Source organism: Camellia sinensis, chromosome 2 (genome assembly GCF_055761805.1).
Source record: "Camellia sinensis isolate YWXY chromosome 2, ASM5576180v1, whole genome shotgun sequence".
In the NCBI taxonomy this organism is placed as follows: Eukaryota; Viridiplantae; Streptophyta; class Magnoliopsida; order Ericales; family Theaceae; genus Camellia; species Camellia sinensis.
Genome location: NC_138962.1, coordinates 148,820,149 through 148,845,370, shown reverse-complemented (window position 1 = coordinate 148,845,370; position 25,222 = coordinate 148,820,149). Strand labels below are relative to the sequence as shown.

The 25,222-nt window shown below is 36.7% G+C and overlaps 1 protein-coding gene across 1 annotated transcript in view; it reads right to left on the bottom strand.

Moving 5' to 3' along the window:
- Nucleotides 1–9,712: 9,712 nt before the first annotated feature.
- The window catches only part of LOC145788787 (putative disease resistance RPP13-like protein 1), a 30,929-nt gene continuing 15,419 nt past the window's right edge, over nt 9,713–25,222 (bottom strand). Inside the window, exons 4-5 of the mRNA XM_082915786.1 lie at nt 13,163–17,377; nt 9,713–10,224 (exon numbers count right to left, since the gene is read on the bottom strand). Coding sequence (XP_082771912.1) covers nt 13,180–17,370 — 4,191 coding nt within the window. The 5' untranslated portion in view covers nt 17,371–17,377 and the 3' untranslated portion in view covers nt 9,713–10,224; nt 13,163–13,179. The remainder of the gene's footprint in view (nt 10,225–13,162; nt 17,378–25,222) is intronic.

The following is a 25,222-nucleotide window of genomic DNA, read 5'->3' as shown; positions in this document are numbered from 1 at the left end:
TTCACCTTTAAAACCCGTACTCACATCATCATTTTCAGTAATTTCAGGGTTGATCAACTATACTAGAGCTACAACTACCAACAAGTCGAGTACCCATCACAATCAACAAAAAAAAAAAAAAAAACCAATTTAAACCTCAATATAAAATACTTCAATAACACAATCTCAATGATAATTTCAGTACACAAATATCATCAACAAGTATCTTAACAAATATACTTAATAATAAAATCTGAAACACATCAACACCCCATGGTCTCACCAAGCCCCACATCACAACCCTACTTTACCAGTGGCTAGCTGGAAGGAACATGGTACCTATGTATAGTCCAGTCTGCTTTACAAGTTGCTAGTCGGAAGGAATGCATTACCTCTATATAGCACCGCCTGTTTTACTGATTGCTAACTAGAAGGAACGCATTACCTCTATATAACATTAGCTTGTTTTATTGGTTACTAGTCTAAAGGAACGCATTACCCAAACCCGCTCCTATAGGTTTAGCATTGTAACCGGCCAGTAATCCTAAGATTACCGAAGGCCTCTGAAACAAATTCATAATATAAAGGGCTAGCGGAAGCAAAAAACAAATATACAATGTCCATAGAGCTGTGCAAACTTATATGGGACACAAAATTTCAAACTGTAGATCTATATTAATGCGTCATCCTTACGTCATCCAAATACAGATAAAACAAAAGGGACTTAGCCCAAATATAGATAACCAAAAACTTGTCCAAAAGATGTAAGAAAATAAAACTGTTCACTTGACATAACATTGAGCACAAAGACTTCCAGGAACCTCCACGTAAGGCGCATTGGTTGGTTTGACAGAAACAGATCCAAACTAGAAGTCTCAAGCCTAGTCACGCGCCTAATCACTTACATACACCATATAAATAGTGAGCTGGAGCCTAGTGAATAACAATAGAGTAAAGCTTTTATAAATGATGTCCATAACAGATTCAGAAATTAGAATTCAGATGAGTAACATATTCATATACATATTCATCTTTGTAAGCAATCATACGTGGTACATTCATTAGCACTAACAGATCATATTGGTCATAAATACCCATATACAGAGAAGATGGTCATTAAAACCCTTATTCATATCAGACAGATAATTGTGCACAATTGTAACAGATAACCATATTGGTTTCATAGATTGTTCCATGAATGAAACCCACAGAGATTCCTGCTACCAAGTAATAGATAACAGATTCACATAATGCTAAGAATGCCACGATACTTTTCAAAAATTGGACAATCATTCATCTATATAGAAAATATCATTTTAGAAAACAGAGCTTATCATAGCCATTAGAAAATACTGATAATTGAACATATCTTTACAAGGTTGTTGCTCACAGATAGCTTCAGAAGCAGAACAAGCGAATCAAATAGATCAGATGGATATTGGCGCGTAACCTACACAAGTACATGACAGATACACATTGAAACACACGCTCTGTAAACACTTACCTTATTTCATTTCTTTCTAGGTATGTTTCTAACCCTTATCATCATTATTGTAGCCTAAATCATGGCTTAAGAATGCCTTAGATGCAATGAGGATGCAAAAATGCACTTTAAAACACTTTGCAAAGTTTCAGAGAACATGGCAGTTCGCTCAAGCGGTCTGCAAAGTCTGCAAAAGTATTGGATGCTTTCATTTTACGCTCGAGCCAACTTTTTTGGTCACTCAAGCCAAGGTTTAAAACAAAGGGTGGTCGCTCGAGCCAATCATCAAACTCTGCAAAAGTACTGAGAGCTCGCAAAGTACGCTCGAGCGAAGAAATCATCGCTCGAGCGAACCCTACGAATTCTGGAATTTCCAGATTACTGTTCCTAGTTCAAAACTCAATTTAAACACACCAAAGCTCATTCTTTTGGTCCAAAATGAAAGAAAACATGTAGAAACTCATAACACCTCATGAATTTAAGATCATTTCACAAAATCAAAGCCCAAAAGCAAGTCAATTCTTCAAAACTATGCTCTACTTTACATGGTATTAACATGCATGTAATAATCTAAGTTCTTTACTTTGAAAGCACGATCAATTAAGACAAAATGACATAGAACATGATGGATTTCCAAATCCAAGTTGAAATAATGGCATGCATGAGAGAATTCTTGAAAATCAACTTCAAAACATGGTGAATTATGCATGCATACATGCATGAATCATGCTCAATTCTACTTTCTAATATGAAATTTTATCTTCTTTTCCTCAATTTCATGCAAATTAGACTTTAACTTAGATAAACTCAAGTCCTACATAATTTATGATCAAGAATTTGGTTGAATTCTTATCTAAAGCTTGAGTTTGCAAGTGTAGAAGCTTAATTCTCCCAAGTCCTCTACAATTTCCTCCAATTTTTTACCAATTCTCCTATTTCTTCTTTGATCTCAACCTCCTTCTATGTTTCTCTCTTCTCTCTCACGTTTTTGGCCTCAAGCATGTAAATTATTTGAAGTGTCTAGAATGTTGATGAATCAACAATAGCCTTATATAGGCTTAGTTAATGGGACTTAAGTAAATTCGGTTAGACTTGATTAATTTTAATCAATTTATTCCAATTTCGAATTGAATTCTAATTAAACTTACCATAATAGTCCAAAAATTCTAAATTACACGTTGACCTAGTTAATCTCATGTTTAGATGCCGATAAGGCCTTCAACTTTTATGCTGAAACGGAAATTCAGACAAATATTCCTACGTCAGATAGATAGGCATGCAAAACATATACAAAATGCACAATTAACACGTAATTTCATCTTAATTATTTATTAGGCGTTCTTAATCACAGATTATTAGCGAAATTCAGATCGGGGTTGTCACAATAGCACAATCACATTTCCACAACACATGCAACTTAACTTTCCTTCAATTTATTCTAATTAACAATGCAATTGCACAAATTATCCGTAACACATAAGGTTTCATTTCAACCTAACTCACATAAATTTTACAATAAGCAATACCATCCTCCGCCGATGGTCAAGGACAAAACCTCTAGACAAAGAATAACATAAATTCTCATAATCTCAACGTCTTTCACCTTACCCAAGTTCAAGAAAACATTTACATTATTCAATAACTTTTATAATTAATTACATTAATCGCACTCATCAACATAATCTGAGTTCATGACAACTATTCATTTTCTATCTCTCTCATTTTACATTTAATTTCACAAATATGAATATAGCTCACTAAATCATTAGAAACACCCATTCTACTAATTTCTCAACCTTTCATCATATCTAGGCTTCATAAACACTAATTAATTTCTCTCTCATTTCACAGCTTCAATTCCTTGAATTTAGCTTAGATTCATCAACCGTCACTAAATACATAGCTACTATTATTTAATTTCATTGATCTCATTTCCAAAATTACTACTCAAGTAAATAAAATTGGGGCATTTTATTTAACTTACCACAACCATGTTCTATCAACAAAATTCTTTCATAATCAACACCAAATACAAGATTAAGCTCATTTAGTTCCAAACCTTAACCCTCATGTATATGCATTTTGAAATTTCTTCCCAAAACTATGCTTTTTCTGCAATAAAAACTACCACATATCTATCTACAGCAAAGTATTGAAAATAAGCAAAAAGAGAAGAAAAATAAAAAATTCACCAGTGACAAAAAGACGACCCGTTTAGATTAAAAAGAAGCTCTCACCATGCTCTACGTTTTGGTATATGGAACTAGGGTGAGATTATTACTCTAAGAAGATGAAACCCAAAATATAAAAGCTTGGTGCTCGAAAATGGAGGTGAGAGAGAGAAGAGAGAGTGATAAGGCGAAAGAGAATTGACCCAAAAAGTGACTTTTAAAGAGCTGATCTTGAACAGACCACTCGAGCAGTGAAACGTGCACTCAAGCATGAGAGACAAAAGACCGCTCGAGCAGCAAAACTTGTGCTCGAGTGAAGATGACAAACTCCCAATATCTCAGACCGCGAAATGGACAGACAGCTTGAGTGGACAAACCTGCGCTCGAGCAATCATTTCAAACTCTCAGAATCTTAGGCTGCAGACCAACGTACTGGACGATTCAAACAACTGCTTGAGCGCTCACTCTTGTGCTCGAGCAAAGAGAAAATTTTCAAAGTGCTACAACCTTCCCACCTTAAGAAATTTCGTTCCCGAAATTAAAGATACACCTACACTTGAGGTGAGACAAACACAAAGGAATTACAACTCTCAACCCAAAGTCTACATCCACACTTGGGATAATTTCCCGAATCCCCGGTCCCACACCTCGATACCACAAAGACTCTTGAGTAACAAAATCAACAAGATAAAGAACATTGAGTCACTCTCGGCTCGCTTACTATAACAGAAAGAAGAATGGTCAATCCAAATAGAGTTCCCCATTGTGTATAGGTTTTGGAGCAACAATTCTAACAAAGTAAGGCCATGGATGTCTCTATGACCCATATTACTCAATAGAGTCTACGAGACTAGACTTCAATTAATGCGTTCCTCTTGCACCCAATATGTCAACCACTTCCCAACCGCATACAAAAACTGAAACAACATCAGAGCGTTCGACACCCCCAAACACTAAGGATAAAACCACACTCACCACAAGAAACTCTCAGTCAACTCTCACAAAGAAAAGGGCTACTCCTACAAAGTAAGGTCCACAAATATGATTTTCTGGCACAAGAAGCCTTAACAAAACTAGTCTATCAAGAACTAGCTACACAAATACACACAAGTAATTCTATATTTACACCATTACTCAACCAAGAACAAAGTGCATAACTACAAGCTAGCATAACTACAAGCTAGTAATTCATGCGGAGTTCATTTCTCATTTTCCTTGAAAATTCTTTCCTACCAAAGAAATCTGCTCAAAATTTTCTCAAAAGGTGGACATACTTGCACCACATTTGTTAAAAGTTTCAAACTTTCATGTGAGGTCCAAAATCTTTACAAGCATTTTCCCCAAATGATCACAAATATTTATTTTAGTTAGTCTATTTATTAAAATATTCATGTTCTACTTTCTAAATTTAAATTTATTTATAACTTTTAACAGAGATGTTTGCTTTTAAGAAAATAGATATTTTTGAAATTCTTTTGTCGAATTCTATCAAATTATATTCATATTGAGTACGAAATTCTTAAAAAAAAAAAACCAAACAAACAAACACAATGAAATTTTAGGAAAAATTAAAAAAAACTCAAGGTTTGACCTTGTTATAAATTACACTTTGATTTTTTTTCAATTTATTTGTAATAAAATAGTAGGGTTTAAATTGACAAAATTAAAAAAAAAAAAATCAAAGTGTAATTTATCACAAGGGTCAAACTTATAATTTTTCCAAAATATTATTGTTCTAAGTTTAACATTTAAATAATAAAATTCTACTACCTCCACCATCTCAAACCATCACACATACTATTACATCACTAGTGAAAATATTAAAGAAATAATTTATCAAAATAATAAAAATGATAATGTTAACAAAATAAAATTTTATTACGTTAATCTTAGATTAAATAGTAAAATTCCACAACTACTATCACAATCCACCACACTCATTGCCATCATTACTATTACCAATAAACATATTTAAAAATAAATTTATCATTACCAAAACAGTAAAATAATAAGATTAACAGTGTAAAACTTTAATGCGTTAACCTTACCTAAACAGTAACAAAACAACTTCCATCTAGCATTGTTGATGGAAAATTTTATACTCATTATTATACAAAATAATTTTTATCAAAATTACCTATTATCAGTGGATATATTAATTTTTTTTATCAAAATAATAAAATAACAATATGAACAAATAAAATTTTAGTGTGTTAATTTTTTTTGATAATTCAATTTTCGTAATGAACCGATTAATCTAAGGGATCAATCCCACCGTCCACTACTCCAATTAAAGTTGAGGCAAAGCCCCATATGAACTGACCACAAGAAATTATTTGTACTTAGCAAGTTTTGAAACTGCGATCATGAAGGGAGCACACCCCAAATTCCAGGCCTTGACCACAACGCCACTCTATTGGAGTTAATTTTAGTGTGTTAATAAAATTAAAATTTCACCACCAGCATTATAAAACCATCACACACATTTTAGTCCTTACAGTTTTAATTGACTCAATTTTGACCATTAATTTTAAATTTTGTGTCAATTTAGTTTAATTGATAACGTTGTTAGGATTTTTAACAAAAAAATTTCATTTAATTGGTTGAAGTTAAGTCACTCAATTGATTAAGTTTCCAATTTTACTTTTAAAAGCATAACACATGCCACTCATGTGCACATTTATAAAAAAAAAAAAAATACTAATAATTATAAGCAATTCGACTAATTTAAGATAAAATAAAAAAAAAATGGTTAAAATTGATCCAATTAAAATTATAAAAATCAAAATAATATAACAGCCAAAGTACACGAACTAGTAGTGTAATTTATCCTTTTTTAAACTATCTAAATGGTTAAGAAAGCATGTCCGTCATAGAGGAATTGTAACAATTGGTAACAAGAGTTTATGCCCAGCTAATTGATGTTGATGGTGATCTTCCATGGAGATTTTGACCTCATTAATTTAATGCTAGTGTATTTTATGGTTCTCGACACTTTACCCACAAATGGAAGGACCAAAACAGTTCATAACTTTTGAGTATGTCGGATTATTTGGTACAGTTTTTACTGATAAGTTATTATAAAATAAAATAAAAAATTTAATTTCTAAAAGTTAAAGCGAAGAGTGCTTTTAACTTCTACTTTTGCATTATCAATTTTTAACTTACTATTGCACCAAATAACACCTTTGATTAATTCACAATGAGTCCTTAAACTCTCAAAAAATCAATGCCAAGGGATCTTAGCTGTTAAATTTTGTAACAGAGTCATGTTTCAATTTTGTGAGGTACTTTTCACTAAATTATCCATTAGATTGCTTGCAGTCCGAGATTTGGACTCGATTGGTCTAGTCCGAACTTCTGGGTCCATCATAGGTTTCATTTTGATTATCTAAATCATATATTTTTTAGGCCTATATTGGTAGATTATCTATGAAAAAACTGAATTAATCCAATAATGATAACTATATGATTGGGAAAATTACATTAACCTCGCCTACGGTTTTGAAAAAATACAGTAAGGCCTACAGTTTTAGTATAATTACATCGACCTTTATTTTAGCAAAGCTAAAGCGATCTTGATTAGTGTAAATAGTGTAAAGATACAAAGATATAATATAAACTCTACATTTCAGTATAAAAGTGATGAAAAAATATGACAATATCATTTTTTTATTCATAGGATTAATAATTTTTGATAAAAATGCAACTAAGTGTTATGTGAATTTGAACCTTAAGAGAGTCTAATGTAACATTAGTTCTATGTTTGGTTCATTAGAATAAAAGTAGAATAGAATGAAATGTTAATTTCTCATTTCATTTACAATATATTTTTTAACATTTTTTAAAGTAAAGTAAATATTAGAATGAACATTTGGATAGAACAACTATTCTGGTCCACTTTAATTCTAATGAACTAAAACTACCTCATGTTACTAGACCTTTTAGATATGAGTTTTTGATCCTGAACACAAATTAGTCTTCATATGTTCTTGTTTAAATCTTGCTTCTGTGCTTATGTTTGTGCAGGCTGTTGTGTGGTATAGTTTGGGGGTGAAAAATGCTTTGAAAGTTAGTAGACTCCACCTATCTATCTGTTTTTTCTACCTATTGACAGAAAAGGAATGCAATCTAGAATGGCATGAAAATATGAAAGAAGGCATAAAAGTAAAAGTTTTATGAGTGGTTTTAAACCAACTTGCTGAGTGTTCGAAGGTATAGAAATGGATGATAGCAGGAGAGGTGACCCCTTGGATCGCTCAACACAAAATATTCTCATTAAAAGATATAGGAATTAACAAATTCCTTACCATTCATTGAAGAACAGAAGTTTACCAATTAATGGATGATTTGTGATAATTTACCAATTTATGGATGAAAACCGCTCAAAGGTGAAAGTTTTTCTATCACTACTCATTAGTTGAAATGTTCAAAACATCAATGTATCCATCATTTGACAAATTTACGTCCAATTAAATAACCATTTTACAAAACTGAAACATCATGAAATTTATTGAGACTCAAATTTCAAAATTCTGGTTGTCTAATGGGTAATGTTCTTTTCTTTTTTCTTTGTTAAAGGGAACATCAAAAATATATATATATATATATATATATATATATGCCAACTAGGTGACTCATGCTATACTAAGCCAATCATATGCTTAAGCCAAAGGCCAACAACCCCTAAAACACCTACTAAGACGGATGCAGAACACTGACCAAGATTGTAGCATAGCAGCAACTAGACAACTTTTCATAATGTCGGAATCCACTCCAAGAAAAAAATAAAAATAAAATAACAGACAGCAAGACACCAACTAGGAGAACAAAGCTAAAAAACAAAATCAACAATGACTCAACCGCCTACACCAGCCAAACCGAGGTGGAACAGGATTCATCTAGAGCATTCATTTTAACCAAAAAACAAGAATTCAAAAGAGGGCAATCCTTTTCCACATAAACTCTATTGTAGGAATAATACAACCTCCAGATGAGCCAAACAGGTTATGTAAAGATTTTACTGAGAAGTTACCTGATGGATCACTCCTCCAAATTAATTGATCCATTGATTGGCATTAAGCTGATCAATTTGTGGCAGGATTTTCAATAATCTATGATGGTATTCCTCCTCCTCGTCCCATACAAACAAAGTCTTCCTATGTGAGGTACGCATGTTATGAAATCATTAATGAGACCATCTTTGTTACATCAGACACCCATTTATCAAACAAAAAGAGAAATCTCATTCCATTTCCCCAATTTCAGTAGCACATTAATGGGGACATGTTCAGAAGGGAACAGGAAAAAAAAAAAACTGCATTATCCTTTAAGCAATGAAATATCCCATCTCTTGTTGTCCCAATTATACTTTTCAAAAATCACTCTTTTTCGAAGGGGATTTGGCTCAGATGCAAACCTCCACCACCACTTAATCAAGAGAGCTTCATTCTTAATTTTTAGATTAGAACTACCCAGAACCATAAATCTATGTAATGAATCTTTCATCATATGAGATTGTGCTCACTGTAATTGTAGTCACAAGGTTAATATTCAATGTTTATTGGCTTGATTTGTTTTGAACAAAAGACTCGCATTAAACTTATAGTAGGCAGGGCTGAAGAGGTTGTTGAAAGATTATAAAGTATTCTCTACTTTCCTTTGCCGTTTCAGGCAAAAAATTACAAATTTATGCAGTAACTTTGTTCATATGATTGAGTTTAGAAGGTGAAATCTTTTCACCCATCTCTTTTAGAAAAAGAATTCTCCAGGTAGACATCACCTCAGCAGAACTTGTAAGTCTTAGATACTTCAATCTTTAGTTTGCTCCTTCACTCACTCTCTCTCTCTCTCGGAAAAACTCCGTTGAATAACCTAAAAAGGACATCTAGCAATCATTGCTGCAAAATGTGAAAAGATGCCGAGTGTAATTGAAGCCAAACAATACGAATCAAATTTCAACACCCAGATTATTTGATGAACAAAACTTCTTTTTTTTTTTGGGAAGTCAATATAAACCAAAGATCAAAAGTAAATACATAGTACAAGGAGCATACATGGGCAATACGAACGAGGGGAATTGTCTAAAGCAAGCAAAAGATGAGGACAATACCATTTAGCCAATCTAGGCATTGTTTACATCTAACATGAACATATGTGCAACAAATACAACATACAGACCATGAGAAGATAGCAATAGCTGCACAGAAAGTCTAGAAAACCAAAGAAGCAACAACAATAGCATCAGCATAAACCAGTCAATTTACCACTGAGCTTTTATATATGACACGTACAAAAGCAATAGTAGAAAATACAGTATGATAAAAGAAGCAACTTGGTTTACCTAAAAAAAAAAAAAGAAGCAACATGACTAGAAGCAAGGAAACATCAACAACAATACAGAATCATCAAGCCACTGCATTCTTTAGGTCTTCAACTAGATGCAACATTGCTTTAAATCAAATGCAACATTTACTTCACTAGACACAACAGAAAATGATTGAAAGAGTTGATACCATCCTTTGGTAGCTCTCTTGGTTTCCCAAGAATAGCGGTAGCTGGGGGAAAAGCAGATAAATGAATGTATTGAACCTGGAAATGAAAACAATAACAACGATGACAAATAAACATTTGACAAGCATCTACCGAAACTTACACCTTGAACAACTCTTACTAGAACCTAAAAACACCACAGGGAAAATAATAATAATAATAATTGCTGAAAATTGAAAAGTAATTGGGTTAGTGACTACCACAAAACGGAGATCAAACAACATATGCAGATGAAGCAAAAAGACACCAATTATTCATGGTGAAAATACATAAATTCTAGGTAAGTAATCGATGCTCCAACCCAAAAATTAAGAAAGAAAAAAAAAAAGATATGGTTGATTATTGTGATTGGGCATGTGATCCTGATTATGTCTGGAGTGTTAAAGTGAGAAAACAAATTACCATTCTGCAATATGATTTTTATTTTTATCAAAAAATAAAAAGAGTTTATGAATAATAATGTGAATCATTACAATCAATAAATAAACAAGGGGAAAAGATAATAAAGAACAGAAAAAAAATAGGAAGCATACAAAACCACCTTAAATTCCGAACTAAAAATAAATAGACCCAAAACCCCTTTATGAAGAAGAATGCAGTGGTTGGTTGGCAAGAGACCAACACTAAGAACACTTGAAATAAAAAAAACATAGCCCAACCTCCCCTTCTATATATAAGTTTTGATAATTTAAGTCTATTTAAGTTTTGTATTTTGATAATTTTTTAAAAATTAAAATATTATTCTATGAAATTGAACAAAATAAATCATATTTATATATATGATAGAATTATGTAGTAAGATATGCATTATTTTTTGATTTGTTATACATGTAGACTCTAATTCTATGACCATATTATTTTGGGTGAATTTGTAAGGTTTTAACATTTCTTCCGAATTTATAAAAAAAAAAATAATGTGTGTAACTTTTCTCAACACATAAATATAAAACAAATATTAAGATAATTCTCTCATCTAAAAAAAACTACTAAGATAATTCATTGAACTAATAAAGAAGCAGAACAAAATACATGTATATACAAATGACTAATTTTATTAATACATAAATCATACTTGCATAGCAAATAACCAATTTTATTAATAATTAAATCATTAAGTAAATTAATAATTTTTAATGATATGAAAAATATTTTAGTTAGCCATTTTGTTAATAAATAAATCATTAAGGAAATTAATAGTTTTTAATGATATGAGAAATAGTTTTTAATAAACAATTTTGATAATTTATTATTGAATTGGAGAATAATTTTTTTTCTCTTGAGTATTGTGTTAAATTAAAATTTATAATAAACGATAGTTATAATTTCTAGTATTATAGGACTAATTCATATTTTAAACAAATTTTATGGGTGTATTTATAATTTGTTAAAAAATAAAAAATTTATGTTACATAATTGACCAATAATATTTGCATAATTACACTCAAATTGTTTCACCAACCAAATTAAAGGACAAAATAACAATTTGAAAATAAACTAATAAGTGCAAAATAGGGAAAAAAAATGGCTAGCAACAAGCAGCAAACCGCCTCTCATATATATATATACTAGCCTATCACCCGTGTTATGCACAGGATAATTATAGATATTTTATATTTGTTTTAAATTTTTTTAAAGATTTTTTATAAAAATAATTTAACAATCTTATCACTAACCATAGTGTATGGGAGAAGTTGAAAAGAGTACTACAGTAACTATACATGGATTATATCTATAATTATTTGTATGATGGGATTTCAAATGCTGATTAGGGAATTTTGACCAAATCAATAAATGCAGACATGTGGAAAAACATGTGGATTGAAAAAATTTAATAAATGCTGATCAGGAAATTTTGACCAAATCAATAAATGCTGAGATTTTTTTTAAAATAAAAAATAAAAAATTTAGAAAATTCAGATTGGGATATTGAAACTCTCACAGGTCTTGGGAGTTAAAAACCTCATTTTGCTTAATATATAGTATAGATAATATATATATATATATATATATAGATTATAAGATGAGAGACATAAAGTGCTATCTTATTATAATGGAGGAGATCTTATAAAAAAGCGTGTAGACATGAATGCCCTCCTATTTTATTGTGTTTACAATTATCTATATATGTGAATTGTGATTTTTAAATTTTTTTTTTTAAATGTCTTCTTTTTTTCTTTTTTTGTATTATATTAAAGTTTAATATTTTGATAATAATCATATGTGTTGGACTTTTCAAGAAATTAAATGTCTTTTTTTTATTATATTATATTAAAGTTTAATAATTTGATAATAATCATATGTGTTGGACTTTTTAAGAATTTTTTTTTTTATGTTTGTTCTTAATGCATTAAAGTGTTATTATGAGGGATAATAATTATATGTGTTGGGACTTTTCAATGAATTCATATGTGTTGGATTTTAAAGAATTTTTTTTATGCTTGTTCTTAATGCATTAAAGTATTATTATGAGGGTAATACTTGGGAGTTAGGAGATGTTAATAAATGATAAGATTTTTTTTAAAAAAAAAAAATCAAAAAATCAAGAAATTTAGATTGAGAGATTGGAGCTCCCACAAGGCTTTGGGTTAAAAACCCTCTTTTGCTTAATATATAGTATAGATAGAAATATGTATATATATATATATATATATATATATTATAAGTAATACACAGGCTCCATTCCGATGAGATGAGGAGATGCGACACTGGCCCTGTTTGGTAGAGCTGTGGAAAAGTGCTTATAACTTATGCCTAAACAACTTATAACTTATAACTATGAACATAAGCTGATTTCTTATTTCTGATTTCAAAAAAACTATAAGCTATAAGCTAAACCAACACATCAAAATAATTTAAATTAAGCTGAAAGTTGAAATAAACAACTTTTAAGCTGCACTAAACATGCCTACTGTTTAGCATTGATAAAAATAATAAAATAATAATTTTGATATATTTAGTTTGGGTGATTTTTGAGTACCTGCTAGTTTTGATGGCTCAAATTGGCCTTTCCCCTTCAAAGATGTGTCTGTCTTCTATGAATACTCCAGGAATGGGAGCTATGAGGGGCCAATATTGGCCTTTCCCCTTTTCACACCGCCGTTTCATTATTGGACAATTTCTGAATCCAAGTTGCAAAAGCGAGGGAGGCAGCCCTCCTTGCTCGGGAAAAGATGCGAGCCTAGGGCAATTTTTGAAATCAAGATGGGTGAGGTTTTGAATGGTCTCCATGGAAGAAGATATCTTCTCTAGATTTGGGAAATCCCTAATCCATAGTTCTGTCAGAGAAGTGGGCAGCAACATCCCATCTACTGGAAAGCTAGACACCGAATAATATTCTTCTTCTTCTTCTTCTTCTGATACGTTACTTGGGCCTGCAAGCCAGAGACTATCAAGAGAGGGCAATCTATGCAAACCCCACTCTGATAGGGGCTTACCAATCTTCATATCCTCGATGCTAAGATTAGTGAGGTTGGTGAGGAAATTCCCTTTCTCTAGAATGTAGGAACGGACGATTCCTCCTCCTGCAGGCCAACTTTCTATCCACAGATATTCAAGGGAAGCGAGGAGGCTGTTGTCGCACAAACTAGGGACCGATTCTAGTTTTTTATAATTCCTGATAACCAATAATGACAGTTTTGTTGGGGGGTGGTGGACCCATTCTTCCCGAAGGGACTCCAGATTATCACACCCGTCTATCTGCAAGGCCTCCAGATTAGAATCGTGCGCTATCCACCCAGGTAAGGACCGCATAGCCTTACATTCCTTAATCCAAAGTCGTCTTAGGCTAGGCGGAAAGCCTGTCTCTAAAAAAGATACCAGACTTGGACATCCACTGATATCCATCTCTTGAAGAGAAGTGAAGGTATGTAGCCCCCGTGGCAGTGTCTCCAACTTTTCACAATCATGTATCTTTAGATACTCAAGTCTCACCATGGAAGACACTCCCTCTTGTTGATGTTGCCCTTCGTTTTCTACATCCTCCTCTTTTTCAAACAATGAAACAAGTTGCCGACAAAACCAAATTTCTAAACGTTCCAATGCAAGGAGACTGTGTTGTGGTCCCGCCTCATTCTGCCACAGTGTTGTGAGTTCGTTACAACCAGAAATCTTCAATTCTTTGAGTCCTTTAAGCCCCTGGGTAAGCCATTTTGGCAATAATGCAAGTTTTTGAATCTTCTCAATGCTCAAGGAAGTTACTGAACTCAGATTCTTAGACATTGCATTTGCCAACATCACTTCATCATCTATGCTTGGATTGCACAGGGACTCAGGGATTGAAACATTGCTAATATTCAAGCCAGTAAGGGAACTGGGTTCAAGCACGTTACATGTCTCAAGGAGCACTAGAAGGCTTGGAAGCCAAACATCACTCATGGACAGGGAGGTGAGTGACGGGAGAACAAGGCTAGAAGCTTCAACCAGCAGCTGCGAGCAATTTATAATCTCAAGAGTTTTGAGGCAAGGAAGATTACTCGGCAACATTCCCACAAGTTTGGGACATTTTTTGATGGAGAGGTTACTAACACGAGAGAAGGTTTGAACTCTCTTGTCAATTCCAAAAATGTACCAATCCTCCCATTCTGACATATTCTCAAAACATAATGTCTTGAGTAATGGAAAAGGTTTGACGCAATGCTGCCCATAGAACTCACAACCCACATGCTTTACAGCACTCATTCCTTCAATGTGAAGGTCTTTCAAAGAGGGTAGTTGTCCAAGTGGTGGTAAGGAAGTGCAATTTTTACAATTTTGTAACTTCATGCACACCATATTGGAGAACAAAGGATCTCCTATCCAAATTGGAAATCTCATACCATGGTAGCCTCTGATGTATAGCTCTTCCAACTTTTTGTGAGGTTGTAGTATGTCAAGTACTTTTGTTTCAACCATTTCATTTCGTAAACCATCCAAGCTCTCACTACTCCATACCATTGTTAGCACATCTATACCTTGCTTGTCATTTAAACACACCCCTCTTGCATCCAGAGGATCAACCACATTTTCTATTCCTGATATGCAAAGTTTCCCTCCAAGATGAATCAAGTTCCCCAACTCTCTTATCCGAAACCCATTGTCTTTCATAACAATAAAATTGGATAGTGTTTGGAGACTTGTCAACTTATCAATTCCTTGTGGCATTTCTTCTAAGGAATTTGAATCAATCATATTGAGATGACGTAGGTTGATTAGGTTTCCCATGTCCGCAGGCAATTTCTTCAATTCTGGACAACCTCTTAGCATCAAAGTTTGTAGATTGTATAGGGTACCTAATGATTCAGGTACTGTTTTGATATTTGTGTAGGAAAAGTTAAGATATCGCAAATGTTTCAAATCTCCAATTGATTTTGGAATGAGTTCGTCGCAAATCTGATATCCATTCAAACTCAACACCCGTAAGCGTTTCATCTTTGGCAACAGATCAAGGGGAACCTTGCTTGTCAAACAACAATGTCTATATTTACTTAAGGACAATGGTAAGAAGGTCCTTAGACTCCTTACATTCTCAGCTTTATAAAAAGTTTCAAACTTTTTGATTGCATCAAATTCGCTTTGCATGTAAGATGAATGTCGAGCACTCTTCAATTTTGTATGTTGCTCCTGATCCTTCAATTTATCCTCCAATCTAAAACAAGTATATCCTGCAACTGACTGAGCCAAATCATTGATGAGGTCATGCATCACAAATTTCAAGCTTTCACCACCATTCGATGGTTGGAAAAAAGACCTCGACTGTAATTCGTGAAAGTATTGAACTCCTAAATCTTCCATTCGCTTCTTTCCATTTTGTTGCTGAAGAAGGCCTTCTGCCATCCACAAGAAGACTAACTCCATCTCCTCGAATTCATAGTCCTTCGGCAGTATAGAGCAATATGCAAAGCACCGCTTCAAATGTGAAGGGAGATGATGGTAGCTTAATCTCAAAGCTGGGGGAATTTCATTGCCTTGTTCGGTTAAATCCCATATTTTACTATTCAATACAACTTCCCACTCATTGTCTCTTTCTTTGCACCGTAAAAGGCCACCGAGTGTCCTAGCAGCCAAAGGCAAACCTTTACATTTTTCCACAATTTTCCTACCAATAAACACCAAATTTGGATCCGCATCCATGCTTCTATTCCCAAAGGCATGTTGTTCAAACACTGACCAACAATCATCATTTGATAGATGCTGTAGCAAATGGTTTTGAACGGTTCCCATAATCGATGCAACATCTCTGTCACGAGTTGTTACAATTATCTTACTTCCTGAGACTCCATCGTTAAAGGGGGCCTTCAAAATGTTCCAATCATTGTATTTCTTGTCCCATACATCATCTAAAATGATTAAAATCTTCTTTCCAGTCAAATTCTGCTTTAACTGAACTTGAACTTGATTCAATTCTTTAAATTCACAAGGCTTGGAAGTAATAGATTCAAGAATTACTTTTGATATTCTCATAGTATCAAACTCATCAGAAACACAGACCCATGCTTTCAAATCAAAATGCTTGTTCACCACTTCATCGTTGTATACCATCTGTGCAAGGGTGGTCTTGCCAAGCCCACCCATACCTACTATGGGAAGTACGCCGACTTTACTATCATTTGACTCATCCCTTAGGAGAAAATCAATTATGTCCCTTTTCTCCTTATCCCTGCCATATATGCAACGTTCATGTATCAATGATGATGTGGCGGGTGGTCTATGCCAAGCTTTAGCAAATTCTCCTACAACATTCTTTTGTAAACCAAGTCGACTTCCTCTTTCAAAAATACTTTGCAATTGGGTAGTGATTTCATCTATCTTTGAAGTAGAACTCATAAAATCAGAAAGAAGAGTCGTTGGATTGAATCTTGTACAACATGTAGGTATCATGGCCAGTAGCTTGCTCTTGCTGGTGCTAGCTGCTTGAGACTCAACTGTTAACTTATACCGCAAAGCTTCAGTGGCAAATTCGTCCAGTATGTCATCCAGATCATAAGCTAGGTCTGTGAGATCCTCAAGCCACATTTTCACACCGCTATTCTTTATTTGTTTCTCCTCTGCATCATCTAAGAATGCCTGAATTTCTTTTAGCTCTCCACTCCATTTCTTGAAGAGAGTATGAACCTGCTCCCAATGAGCAAACTTCAGTAGGACAGTTGAGGCCAACTTCTCAAACAACATCCGAATGAAAGCAGCGAGAAAGATTTCTCCTATAGGCATTGTTTCCCTGGTGAAAATAAGGAAGCAAGAAACAATATTATATCAGATTTAGAGAAAAACACAAACAAACCAAGAAAAACATGAGAGTGAAAGTTTGATTGGTTTTAGAATGAATTCACAATTGAGGGTAACAAAATGGAGAGTCAGCAAGAAACAATATTATATCAGATTTAGAGAAAAACACAAGCAAACCAAGAAAAGCAGGAGAGTGAAAGTTTGATTGGTTTTAGAATGAATTCACAATTGAGGGTAACAAAATGGAGAGTCAGTATTGCAGCTACTATTATGTGTTTACATAGAGGCATACATATTATCTTATCAAAACCAATGGCTCAAGTTTTTTTACCAACTATTCCGCATGCCCGAAAGAAAAATTATTGGCAAAAAAAATGTCTTGTATGATCCACAAGCAAAAGTATTATATAAAATACCATAAAAGAAACCATTATGGGTGAGACCATACTAAGGCACTTTTATTAAGTACTTGATAAATAAAGAATGACCCGTAAATAAAGAATGACCCGTGAAGTGTATTTTGTGGTTTCACATTTGTCAAGAGGAGCACATAAGTAATATCACATTGTACTCCGAGATTACCTAATATCTATACATATTTATTAATAAAGATGATGTGATAATGATATTCTTAAAAATAAAAATCATTTTAATAAAATTTTATTTTTTAAAATAATAGGAAACAATGTCTCTTTGAAAAATACATAATGAAGTCAAACATTACTCTTTATTTTTCACTAGTTAAAGTATAATAAAGGAATGCTCTTTATTTTGCCTAAATACTTTTTTGTCTATATGCTCTAACACTACTATTTATTTTACTTACTTATTCAAACTATTTAAAAGTCTCTCAAGACTCTCTAAATGTAGTAAACAATTTGTTAAAATGACTAATATAGTAACTAACCCATCGCAGGAAGTAAAGTAGGATAAGACTAAATAATAGCAAATTTGAAAGAATCCATTGAAGATACTCTAACACAATGCACAAGTATAAATACAATGTTCCTTCCCGAACAAAAGTAATGTGCAGTTAATGAGGTCACTATATTATAGTCCAACAAAAATAATTATTGAGTAATATTAGAGATTCCAAAAGTTCTACCACAATTTCTATCAAATGTCATGAGTGTGGAACCCATGTCACGTGGGTCTCATGTGAGTCCCACACTCATGTGAGACATGTGGTAGAAATTTTGGTAAAACTTTTGAGATCTCTAACCTTTTTTATAATTATTAGAAGATAATGCATTGCCAATTAATTACAAGATATTCACTAGCTATAAGCAATTAAGTCTGTATTTGATAGATTAATAGTTCAATAAAATAGGTAAATTGTCTTTTAAAATATCATTGAGTTCAAAGGATCACTGGAGGTTCATCCAGTTGTTAATTTCAAGACTGTGGGATTTGTCGAGATACGCGCAAATTTGACTCGAACACGAGTTATTAAAAATAAAAATAAATAAATAAAAAACCAATGGAGTAACTAAAATGACAATACTCCCATGCTATCTAAGATTACTTTATTCTTATTTATTTAGTTTAATGTCATTGGGTGAAAATTTGAAATAACAATTTGTAATTATCAAAAAATAAAGGCAGTGTCTAAGCTTGCTAATCATCCTAATTTTATCAAGAGGTGATAAATGAATTTTTAGGTGATGTGCCTTGTATAATAAGTTAAGAATGTTGCTTATAAAAGCAGAAAGTTCAATAAGACCGCTATGCCGGTCAAATTTCAAAATAATGAAACTCTTTCTTTATCAAAAACTTGTTTGGTAAAATTCCGGAGATTACTATATGATTTCTTGAAGGGTAAATTACACTTCTAAATTTTTTTTATTTATATTACTATTTGCACTCCTCGAAAATTTTTGTGGCCACTCAAGAAATCCTGCGGGTGTGCCAAAACTTGTAAACCTAATTCAAGGTGTGGGAATTGTTAAACATTTCTGGCTTGTAACACAGAAAAATGACTCTGTGTGGCTAAGAGGAACCCCTATTGGTTCGGATCTTGCTCCAATGAAGAGGACTTTTAACAAATTTATAGGTGCCAAAGATAATTAGAGTAAGATTGTGACTTGCATTGATTAGAAATCAAGTACAATTGGTAATCTAAGATACCTAAGCTGAAAAGCTAAAGGAACTAAGCTTTGAAGTTATGAAGCTAAGCTAAGGTAATGAAGCTATGAAACTAAGATAAATGACCTATCAAGTAGGATAAATGTTTTGAAAAGCATGTGTGGAAAGACTCTTGATCGAGTGTTTGGTTGAGGACCCTTTGAATGTCACACTTATAGCCCTTTATATAGTATTGGGAAAGCCTCTATTTCTGCTAAACTACCAGAAACGTAGCATATATCTCCTTAACCTCTGCCCTAAAATGCAAAGCCACACCTCTCTCTTCATATTTATTTTTCACTATAATAGAGAATGAACGAATTTATACATGATATGTTTGAATACATATGTTTGTGTGCAATGTACATATTGATTTAGGTCCTATACATTATGACATGGATAGGCCCACAAGGCTTACGGCCCACAGCAAACAACCCCAAGCCCATTGCTTGGGACCCATAGCATAACCCGGTTGGCAAAGCCCAGGACAGCTGGAGGCCACCTGGACATGGAGGGCCAATGGCATTCGGGCACATGGCAGGTGAAACACAGGCCACATCAGCAGACAAAGATCTGTAGAGTTATTGCCACAACACATCACCATTAATGCAGCCCATCACAGCATTTATTACGACAACACCCCCCTCCCGTCGGAACAGAGCCCCCTCACCTTGAACAAGGTAAGCTACGGCACAGGCTTTCGGCGGAACGGGGCACGTCACAAGAGACAGTGAAATGATTACCAAAGGATATAAGCAAATATGGAAGACAAGAAGAAGGCTAAGTTTATCTATCTCTCTCTCTCTCTCTCTATTTTCCCTTCTTCTTCTACTGATTCGCTTGCCGGAGGGTTCACTGGGGGACTACCTCGTTTCCCTTTGGACTTGCTTGCAGGTCATCTGGAGGAATCATCAGCCTGAATCGGAACTTGAAGAGCTTGGACCAGCCCGACCCATCCACCCGGGACGGACTGCATTATCAGTTGGCGCCATCTGTGGGAACTTTGTGGTTTATTCGTGCGCTAGTTGTGTTCACTATCGCCGGAGCCCTCCTTTCTCACCGTTACCTTTTCCTCTCACCCGTCCAGGTGTATGGTCACGACTAGGTCCATGGCTTCTCACCATAATACCGCTGATCATCAAACAGACCCTTCCCATCCAAATAACCCACCACAATACATCATCGAACTTACTAACAGCATAACCGCATGGCCGAGCAAAACCAGGCCCTGATTAGTGCTTTACTCCAAAGAAACCTCCCCACTCCACCTCCAGATATTCCACCCAACCAAGAAAGAACCCCGGGCCACACTGCTCCACAACCCCCTCCGCTCAACCCAGAAGGTTTACAACCTCCTCCTCCTCCACATATGAGCCTACCACCTCCACCTCTACGCCCGTCAGTCGTGATGCTAGCCCCTGAGGGGGAAGCCAGCAGTGTCCAGCCTCCATTGACCGACTATGGCGACAACATTCCCCTCTGGGACGCTGAACTCCGCGCCATGAAGCTCCAACTACAAGGGGTCATGCAGAACATCCAGCACAAGCCCTCAGTCACCGCAAACTCGCCTTTTGTCGCCTCCATCCGCGACAAACCATTGCCCGCCAAGTTCAAAATGCCCACCATTAACTCTTTCGATGGCACGACGGACCCAGTCGACCATCTGGAAACCTACCGCACCCTCATGATCCTCCATGCTTTCCCTGACGAGATCATGTGCCGAGCTTTTCCCGTGACACTGAAGGGATCAGCTCGGTTGTGGTTTAGCCAGCTACCGGCGGACTCCGTCTCTACCTTTCAACACCTCAGTGACTCTTTCCTGAGCCATTTTATCGGAGCCCAGCGTTAGAGACGCCCAGCCACACAACTCCTTAACATTCGTCAGACCGAGGGGGAGTCACTCTGTAGCTTTGTCACCCGCTTCAACACCGAAGCCCTTCAAGTAGCAGAGAATGACGACAAGGTCATCCTCACGGCTTTCATGGCCGGCCTGCGGTCGTCCAACTTTCTTTTCTCCCTCTCTAAAAACCCTCCAACCACCATGGCTGCCCTACTATCCAAAGCCCAGAAATACATGAATGCTGAAGATTCCCTGGCCGCTCGGCAAGAGCCGATCACTAAAAATCCGACCCCCAGAGACAAGAGGAAAGACTCAGAACCCAGGACCGCCCAGTATAATGGCCAAACACCCCAATATAATGACCGACCCCACCGAGCCGACCGGTCGGCTCCGACCCGACCGCCTGGTCGGTTCGAGCGGTACACACCACTCAACTCCCCCATGGAGCACGTCCCCAATCAGATCCAGCGGGACTACCTCAAGTGGCCCCTACCTTCACGAAACTCTTCCAATCGCAAAGATCAGTCCAAGTACTACCATTTCCACCAGGACCATGGCTATACCACCGATGAGTGTATTAACCTCAAAGATCAAATTGAGACCTTCATACGTCAGGGCCGCCTCAGCCGATTCACAGACACCCGCCCTCAACAGAGGCAAAGAACCGACCTTCCCAGAAACAATCGCCGACATACACCACCCCGCAATCAAGCCCCACCTAACCAAGGCCACAATCGCCCACCACCACAGCCTCGGCCTCCAGGCAATCCTCCTTCACCAGTCGGAGAAATCAGAGTCATTTCAGGCGGCCTCGCTTCCGGAGGGACCATCCCGCTCAGCTCAGAAGGCAGAGCTCAGAAAAATCAGGCAGGGCTCAGACAAAGCAGTGGCGACGGTGGACCGACCTCCCAAACAGTCAAAACAATGGATCGAACCTATCACCTTCACAGACACCGACTGTGCAGGAGTCCGTTACCCACATGATGACCCCCTTGTCATTTCCGCCATCCTCTCCAACTACAAGGTCAGACGAGTCCTCATAGACAACGGCAGCTCTTCAGACATCATCTTCCTCAATTGCTTCCGCCAGCTCAAGATTGGGGAAGAAAGCTTGTCTCCTCTCCAAACCCCTCTGGTTGGTTTCACCGGCGCCCGTGTGACCTCCATCGGCTCCATCGATCTACCTATCACCATTGGCGAACACCCGAGGCAGACCATTAAGTTGCTCACCTTCCTTGTGGTCGACTGCCCCTCTGCTTACAACATCATCCTTGGCCGCACAGCCCTAAACGCCTTCCAAGCCATCACATCCACCTATCACCTTGCCATCAAATTTCCTACCGATCTCGGTATCAGAACTGTCAAAGGAGAACAGATCGTGGCCAGGGAATGTTATGTCGCCTCATTCAAAGAAGTCAAGCTAAAAGAGGCCATGATCATCGAAGGGCTTGACGTCCGAGACGAGGATGAGCTGGTCAAAGGTGAACCCGTGGAGGAACTTGTTGAAGTTAACATTGATCCCACCAACCTAATCAAAATCGCCAAAATTGGCAGCCAACTACCTTCCCAAGCCAAGGCCGACCTCACCGCTCTCCTGACCGAGCACAGAGATGTATTCACCTGGACCCATTCTGACATGCCAGGCATTGACCCCTCCTTCATAACCCACCGCCTCAGCATCGAACCCCACTTTCGACCCCACCGCCAGAAGCAACGCATTTTCCACCCGGAGCGCAACATTCTTATAGCCGCAGAAGTTGACAAGCTCCTCGAGGCCCAATTCATCAAAAATGTGGACTACCCTAGATGGTTGTCCAACGTGGTCCTCGTCCGCAAACACAATGGCAAATGGCGACTCTATGTCGATTACTCTGACCTGAACCAAGCTTGCCCCAAAGACAGCTACCCCCTTCCCCGCATAGATCTGCTGGTCGACGCCACGGTTGGTCATCAAATGCTCAGCTTCATGGATGCCTTCTCTGGGTACAACCAGATCCTGATGCACACATCTGATCGAGAACACACATCATTTATTACCGACCGAGGTACCTACCACTATTGTGTAATGCCGTTCGAGTTGAAGAATGCTGGGGCCACCTATCAACGGTTGGTTAATGCCGTTTTCCATCACCAAATAGGTCGGAATATGGAAGTCTACGTCGATGACATGCTAGTCAAAAGCAAACACTCCTCCGATCACCTCACTGACTTACGAGAGACCTTCGCCACCTTGCGCAAATACCAGATGAAGCTCAACCCAGAGAAGTGCGCCTTCGGCGTAGGATCTGGAAAATTTTTGGGTTTCATGGTCAGTCAGCGCAGCATTGAAGCTAACCCTGAGAAGATCAAGGCCTTGATTGAGATGCAGTCGCCTAAGACGGTCAAAGAAGTTCAAAGACTCACCGGTCGAGTGGCGGCCCTCAACCGCTTTATTTCCCGTGCAACAGACAAGTGCTTACCCTTCTTCAAAGTCCTTCGGCAGGCTTTTGAATGGACAGCTGAATCCGAAGAGTCCTTCCAACAGTTAAAGCAATGCATGGCCAACCCTCCCCTTCTTTCCCAAGCAATCACGGGCGAGCCCCTCTTCCTCTACTTAGCAGTATCAAGCAATGACCTTGCGTAGTATTTTGCTGACTAGATGAGTCATGATAGGAGAATTTTGTTGCCGCCGACAATGACCATCTCGATGACCCAACATCTGGCAGATCATCTCTCAGTCATTGGCTACCTTCGACAACATTTCCATTGGCCCATCAGTGCGTTGAAGCTTAGCCATCCTCCTCGGCAGCATATAGGTTACTTGCGCATGTCGAATAGCTACCAACTTGCCGAAATCGCACAAAGTAACTAACTCTTTTCCCTTCCATCCATTGCCAACTAAGCTCTCGGCAAAGACAGAACAAGCCGACCATACAAAGCTCGCTCGACAAAGCTACAAAGCTGTTCGGCGGTGCCATTGCAAATGCATTTCGACAACACTGCAACTTATGGAAGCGCGCTCGGCAAAGCTACAAAGCTATTCGGCGGTGCCATAACACAGCTACTCAGCATCTCTTTCACCTTTCTCGGGAATCCTACTCGGCCACACATACGTCCACTCCACAACATTGGACATTCTCGGAACAACTACAAATTATTAAATTATTCACCTCCAGCAAAAATCTCATGATTCATTTCTCGGAAGTACAAAATTGCTCGGCGCTACTATTCGGCAAACATCATATCGTATTACTTATCTGCGATTTGGTATATCATTCGGCCTATTATCAACTGCATATTAACACAACTATGCATATTCGGCAACCACCAACGAGCCAACTTACATCCATAGGCCCAACGAACAATTCGGCAATTTTATTGGCTTACTCAGCCTGTTATCAAACAAGTAGTTTTGGTAAACCTATTGACTTATTCGGCAATTTGTATTTTCATTCAGGCTGCATGCATATGATCAACTCGACTTATAACGTATATAGCAAAAATTACACCGCAACATTTCTTATTCGGCACTAATATCTCGACTCAGAACTATTATCTTGGCTTGCCGAAATACACAACTGAACATATCACAGGATTCGTATCGGCCCAAACGGTCCAAACCCACCAACCCGAGAAGTCAAGAAGTAACCAAAATATGCCGAAAGTTGCGATACGGCTCACATTTTCTGACAACTAAAATTTTTGAAGCTGTCAAACTCAAGTTTTGCCCATACCAACGTGAAGTACTCATTGAGACGATTCCAACGCAACAAACCGCGTCAAAATCGGAGCTCAAACGAAGCCGTACAGGCCACTCAAAGTTTGCCCATAAAATAAATTCATTCGCTGGAGAAGATGATCCGGCAAGTTATGAAGAAATAATCATGTGCTCCG